The 6,980-nt window shown below is 40.8% G+C and overlaps 1 protein-coding gene across 2 annotated transcripts; it reads right to left on the bottom strand.

Moving 5' to 3' along the window:
- Positions 1-510: 510 nt before the first annotated feature.
- Positions 511-4,446, bottom strand: c1galt1c1 (C1GALT1-specific chaperone 1). Of its 2 annotated transcripts, none has more exons than XM_072663361.1 (2): positions 4,284-4,446; positions 511-2,420 (listed from the first exon to the last, which is right to left on the bottom strand). In XM_072663361.1, the coding sequence occupies exon 2, from the start codon at positions 2,402-2,404 to the stop codon at positions 1,451-1,453; it is 954 nt and encodes a 317-aa protein (XP_072519462.1). In that variant the 5' UTR covers positions 2,405-2,420; positions 4,284-4,446; the 3' UTR covers positions 511-1,450. The 2 variants fall into 2 exon arrangements, with proteins under 2 accessions (XP_072519462.1, XP_072519463.1); XM_072663362.1 differs by having other exon boundaries at positions 4,262-4,314.
- Between the last annotated feature and the right edge of the window lie 2,534 nt (positions 4,447-6,980).

A 6,980-nucleotide genomic window follows, 5' to 3' on the forward strand; every position in this document is an offset into this window, starting at 1 on the left:
GAAAGATTAGATGGGGCCTTAAATGGGAATTGATGGCCAAACCAAAATGTAATAACTTAAATTATAAATTATATTATTAAATCTGAATTATATCTGCAGCAGCAGATAAAAACAACCAAACAAAAAAAAAGATAAAGATGTAACTATTTCACAGCTTCTATGAGGGATCTTGGACAAGCGATTTGTAATCACTGTCCATGTGAAGTATGAAGAGAGGATACAGATTCTCAAACCATGTGGAGCCACGAGTTCTGAAATGAAACGATTCACAAGTAGTGAAAAAGTTATGAAAAATAATAATTCATTGCCTTGGATGACTGTCTGCTCTCTAGGTTTTTTAATGCACATACTATAGCGTTCATACTGTAATATGTTCATTATGTTTAAGGAATGTCCCAATGCAGTTATTTTGCCACCTGTTTGAATCAGCCTCCTAATGCTGAGTATCAGTTGATGTCGATCGAATTGTTGTGTTTGTATAAATAATCCAGCCACACAGTTTAGATCAGATGAGCTGCTGATTAATACTTAAGTAAAATCACTTTATTTTTAGTATCAGTTTCTATAATGAGACATTTTGGACTGACTGATTTAGTTAAATAGAGACTATTGGGAAAACATCTGTTTTATGGTGTGTTTAATATATTATAATCCAGTCTGACTCTCCCTCTTGACCAATCAGTTCCCAGTTCCTTAAAAACACTGCAGTCTTATCAATGGCGTGAATGTGCTCCATAGTGCTGGTTAAAAATGAAAGAAAGGCATGTGGTTCTCCTGCTGGTAAAACAAAGTGTTTTAGTGATAGTTTTATAAAACTTCAGATATTATGGTCTCTTTTCTTGTCCCACTGTAAAACCGTTCCACAATGCACACCCTAACCTCTTATGAACCTTTTCAGAACATCCGCACTGCTTCCCCTGGGAATAATGTCCACTAATGGCACCTTGACACTGTGGTTAAAACAAGGATTTGTAACTGGGTTGGAAGTAAAATGGCCCATACCGATTCATTAAAATACGCCTGGATTGGCCCCCAGTCATGATCCGCTGCATCAGATCAGGACATCCCCAAGTAAGTTTACCAGGTTATATATATAAAATAATAATAATGATAATAATAATAATAATAATGTGTATTTAGTCGAACAATGTAGTTTTAATGTGAAGTATGTTCATATAAAGGCATAAATAAAGCAAGTGGGTTTTTTTCCAGCCAATTTTCATTCTGGTGCATTGGTCCTTAAAGTAATGTAGTCATATGAATCACCTGCAGGCTCTTAAATTAAATTTCACTCACTGTCTGAAAAATAGAAACATTCTCCAAGTAAACCGCAATGCACTTGATTCCAAATGTAGAACAGTGTTGTCATACAACACATTACATCATGTTTAACACTGCCTTGGCCCTCACCAAGACCAATGTAGTACATCAGTAGTCTCACTGATCGACCTCAGTCATTGTCTGATCCTTTTGGAGGCAAAAACGTCAAGGAGTCATGAAAGTTGTGTCCGTACGGCCGCAGCCTATACACTCCATACATCATAACTTGCATTTGGCTGGGAGACATCCCGCTGAATGTGATGGCCATATCAGAGCAGCAGGCCTCGACAACATCATTAGGGTTTTGGACCATGCTGTCCGAAATTAGGGTGCTCACAGTCTTTTTGTTGAAGAGTTCCTTGCCTTGAGCATCCTCTCCATTTTCAGCAAATACTCCACTGTACTTCAGACACGTGGCAAGCTGCTTCTCTTCGCTTAGCTTCCATAAGGCGTGTGTTTGCTCGGGGCATTTACTCTCGTCTTTAAACACCTCCACAAGCCTTCTCAGCGCCTCATAGCTGAGAACAATACCACTCTCATACTCCACATATTCCAGCTCTCCAGACTTCTGCACGTGGCCAATGTAAAAGGGGTCGCTGGGATTTTTAACCAGCACCAAATATTTGAGGTTTTCAATAATGGCGAAAGTGGTGGGTCGTGCCACAAAGAACCAGCGGAGGCCCCCTGCATTTTCATATGCGTGCATGATGGCTTTGCGCAGCCTTGCCCACTCGTCCTGTTCCTGCAGGTCCACTGCCTCCAAAGCTTTGGCTGATTCGGAGCTGTAAAAGACAGACTTGTCACAGTGTTTGCTCCACGTGTCGTTGGCAGTCGCCCAGTAAACCAGGATCTTAGGAGTGACCATGATGATGCAATACACTTTCACCTGCTGGGTGAGTTCAGACATCTGACTCTTACTTAACTTCTGCAGGTCCTCTTTACTGTGGGGTTTTAGGTGGTGGTGGAGGTGTTGTTCTATCTGATATGGAAGCCCTGGACTGAAGGTCCCAAGTAGAGACAAGATCAGGCAGAAAATACCACCAAGGACCATGCCCTTCAGGAACGAGCTGCCTTCCGACAACATTTTGCTGGACGACACCCTAGAAGAGAAGAACCGTCACCACAAATATTGAACTGAAATTCTTGAAAGGCTTGATTTTCTTGTATGTAGTACTTCACAAGACACAGTTTAAAAGGGAACCAATCAAAACAATTATATATGCCTGATACTGACAGGGCCCCTTATACATATTATACATAGTTTTTCTAATTTAAATTATTAAACTACAATCACTAATAATTCAGTTAAAGAAAAACAAGAAATAAAGGATTCCACCCAACATTTCAGAAGGAATGATGGGTGCAGTCTGTGAGTAAAATAGGAAACTTTTGCTTCTCTAACTTTAGCTGCTGAATATTTTCACAAAAAACCAAGCTGCTCATATTTAATTAGTATTTAATCATATTTTACCCCTACCAAAGAAACCAGCCGTCTCTTCATCTTCATACCCCTACCAATTAAGCATCAGTCTCCTCATCTCCATACCCCTACCAGTGAACCAGCCCTGTCTCCTCATCTTCATACCCCTACCAATGAACCATCACTGTCTCCTCATCTCCATACCCCTACCAATGAACCATCCTTGTCTCCTCATCTTCATGCCCCTACCAATGAACCATCACTGTCTCCTCGACTCCATGCCCCTACCAATGTACCATCCCCGTCTCCTCGTCTCCATGCCCCTACAAATGAACCATCCCCGTCTCCTCCACTCCATACCCCTACTAATTAAGCATCAGTCTCCTCATCTCCATACCCCTACCAATGAACCATCACTGTCTCCTCATCTCCATACCCCTACCAATGAACCATCCCTGTCTCCTCGACTCCATGCCCCTACCAGTGAACCATCACTGTCTCCTCGACTCCATGCCCCTACCAATGAACCATCCTTGTCTCCTCATCTTCATGCCCCTACCAACGAACCATCCCCGTCTCCATGCCCCTACCTACGAACCATCCCCGTCTCCATGCCCCTACCAACGAACCATCCCCGTCTCCATGCCCCTACCAACGAACCATCCCCGTCTCCTCATCTCCATGCCCCTACCAATGTACCATCCCCGTCTCCTCGTCTCCATGCCCCTACCAATGTACCATCCCCGTCTCCTCGTCTCCATGCCCCTACCAACGAATCATCCTCGTCTCTATGGCCCAACAAATGTACCATCCCCGTCTCCTCATCTTCACACCCCTACCAATGAACCAGTCCTAACTCCTAAAACAAGAAGGATCTGAGCAGCATTGTGCTGAAGGACAGTTGGCATAATTGCAGGGGGTCTACTAAAAAAAAGGGAAAATGAATAATGATATATTTATTTCTACTTTCAAATTATTTATTAATGTTAAATAAAATTCTGTCCAGGAGAACCTATAGGAATACTGTTTAAACGAAAGTGAGTGTAACTAAAATGTAAAACAATTAAAAGTTTTGAACACACCCTCCCCTCCCCTGCCCTCAGCTGAGCCAATTTGGGACTGGATCAACTGGAATCTTATTCTAGGAACAAAGTTGACAGTCCTGCTCATATAATAGCCCAACTGTACCAGGAAGTAGCTTTCAAGACCTCAATATTGTCAAAACATAAAAACCTAACACGCAATGACATATTATTAAAACGGCGAGTTTAATAAATGTTTACATTAAGACGTTTAAGCTGCATTAGATAGGTTAGCTACGTCGTCGGGTTTCCATTTCTAAGAGGTGGCAAGTAAGTGAGTTAGCTATGGCTAGCCTAGCTACCCTGAACGAAAACATGATGTAGCCTTCTCACAATGACTAGCTAGCTATAAATTCATCACATCATTTCATATTTTATGTTCTGAGATGAATAATATACCGTTACAGTGTCTTAAAACCCATATTATCTAGAAAATAACCTGGACAAGTGAACGCTGTTACCTCTCCACGGTGGAAGACGGAAGTAGGCTGGTCAGCCAGTCGTTTAAACACACATTGAAATCCTGGCCTGAATTACCCGCTCTGGGATCCCTTTCTCTCCTGTTAATCGTCACTGTTGGTTTACCGTGGAGTGTAAATAGCTGACTCTAGATCAGTATCAGAGAGCTAGCTAACTAACACCACGAAAAAAGCGTGTAGTGACGGCAGGAAATGCACCACGGGATATGTAGTTTCAAAGGCGGTTCAAGCAACACAACGGGCGCTGTTGCAACCTAGTACTAGTCCAAAATAACGCTAGATATATTTACTAATAATTACTAGTAGCAATTATTATAATAAATATACTAGTAGAAATATTTATAGATCAGAGCAAATAACATTAGTAAAAATCAATAGTAAAAACATTACATTAAGGATATGTCATACTGATTTTATATAGTCAGGACGTCTGTAAAGAGTTGTATATCTGTATGATATTGCTAGTAACATTTTCACAGTTGATCTAAACTGAGGGTTTTTAGTGTGAAATCTTATTATTAATATTACAAGTAAAATTGAGTTAGGACTTGAGTTAGGCTGGTGGGATGCTGGTGACATTTTAAGCTAAATCCTCTTGGCATAGGATTAGCTATAGACTAGATAATAATTATAGTTAATACTAATTAGTTATAATGTGTTATACATATAATACATAAGAACTTTTAGCTCATTTGATCGTTTAAAAAAATATTTCTATTCTACCGCACTGTCTAAACTGGAGTGATATTATGAAAATACATAAACGTGCTATGCTGCCCTCTGTCGGGCTGAAATGTGGTATGCAGCCATGTACTGATCCACGTTATTATACTGTACATATCCACGTTTTTAAAAAAGGATTTTTTTTCATCTGATGCCGGATATGCAGTGAAACATGAGCTCAGCTAGGCTGTTGAATAAGACCTTTTAAATCATTTTTATGTATTTATGAGGTTACGTAGATCCTGCTCTGTTGTATGCTGGGTTTGGCCCAAAGCACGTAAATTACTAATGTGAGCATTACTGATGCATAAACACAAACCTGCACAGCAGGGCACAAAGGATGGGCAAACTCCACCTCTGCAGCACGACAGTGTGTAATATTTTCCAGCAGTGTTAAACAGTTTCCTATTGGTATGACCAGCTCAAGAACCTTTTAACCCAGGGGTGGAAAGGTTAAACTGTAATCCCCAAAGACTACCAGCCATGATGGAGGCTTAAGTGGTTTAAATGTATAATATAAATACGACTTAATCTAAGCTCCAAAGATGCAAACTGTAAATCATAAGTCTCTTAGAGTATTTTACATCACTGTGGAGGAATTGTAGCCCACTCAATATCGCAGAATTGTTTTAATCCAGCTACACTGGAGGATTTTTGGGCACTGCATGCCACAGCATCTCAATGGGATTTTTTTTTTTGAGCCATTCAGAGCTAGACTTGCTTATGTGCTTCTGATCATTGTCCTGCTGCATAACCCAACGACACTTAAGCTTTGATCACAAAGTGGCGGATTGACATTCTCCAGGTCAAGCAGTCCAGATCCTGAAGACGCAAATCAGCCCTAGATCATCACACTACCACCACCATGTTTGACTGTTGGTATGATTTTCGTATGTTGGAATACAGTGTTAGCTTCATCCCAGATGTATCAGGACTCATGTCTTCTAAAAAAGTTCCACCTTTGTGCTCTTGGTAAATATTTTGGTAGGCCAACCACTCGTGGGAAGCTTCACCACTGTTGCAGTGGACACTGTAGTTTGCTGGGATACACAAAAATATTTTAAAGAATTGAGAGGGGGCAAATATTTTTCTCAGCTTTGTAGACATAATGCAAAGAACACATTTACCATATTTTACTGGTTTCATTACAGGGTCAACTCATTTGTACTGAGAGGTAGCAGATGGTTTGGCAACGTGAGATTTTCAGTCTTCCAAATAAGACACAAGCATCAAACACCGCAACATGTGAGCTGCCTCAGAAGAAAAGGCTAAAAACAGTAGCTGAACAGTAGGCCAGACACATTCTTTTTCAAAATATGACTCAGAGTGTGATATGAAACAAGAACAGCATGCACTAAAGCATTTTGAGGAGCGGTTGATTAAGACAGTACCATTAATGTGGCCTGTGCAAAGGTTTGGACACCATAAGCATGACAAAGGCTCAGATTTATTTAGACAAGGTATAGACCTTTATTAGCTATCAGGCCTGAAGCATGTCACCAATTGTAATAACGAACTGTCAGCTGAATCACATTTCCAAGCTTTATGAACTCTTGTGCTCATCACTCATCGAACATGGGATCCTCTAAGCAATTGTCTAAAGATCTAAAAAAATGAAAGTAATCAATGCAGACACACAAGGCAGGGGAAGTGTTTTCAGCTTATGATCTCTACAGTGTGGACTGTTATTAAGAAATGGCACTTCAGGGAAACTGCAGGTCAAGATGTGATCTGGAGGCCAAGAAAAGTCTTAGAGAGAACTGCTTGTATGCTGGTGCAAAAAGTGTCTGCAGGCTGTTTTTGTGTTATGCAAGACGGCAATGCTGCATCAGTGGCAGTTGAATGGCTTCTCATTTATTGTAGAAGATGTGTTAGGTCGTTACCCTCCAAATGTTGGGAGCATTGCTAGTGCTAGGGGGAGTTACGAATGGGTGGATTAGCTGGAAGTACCAGAAA

This window comes from Salminus brasiliensis, chromosome 19 (genome assembly GCF_030463535.1).
Source record: "Salminus brasiliensis chromosome 19, fSalBra1.hap2, whole genome shotgun sequence".
In the NCBI taxonomy this organism is placed as follows: Eukaryota; Metazoa; Chordata; class Actinopteri; order Characiformes; family Bryconidae; genus Salminus; species Salminus brasiliensis.

Bases quoted from the DNA above. Each gene is read 5' to 3' on its own strand.
- c1galt1c1 (XM_072663361.1), bottom strand. From the start codon at position 2,404: ATGTTGTCGGAAGGCAGCTCGTTCCTGAAGGGCATGGTCCTTGGTGGT.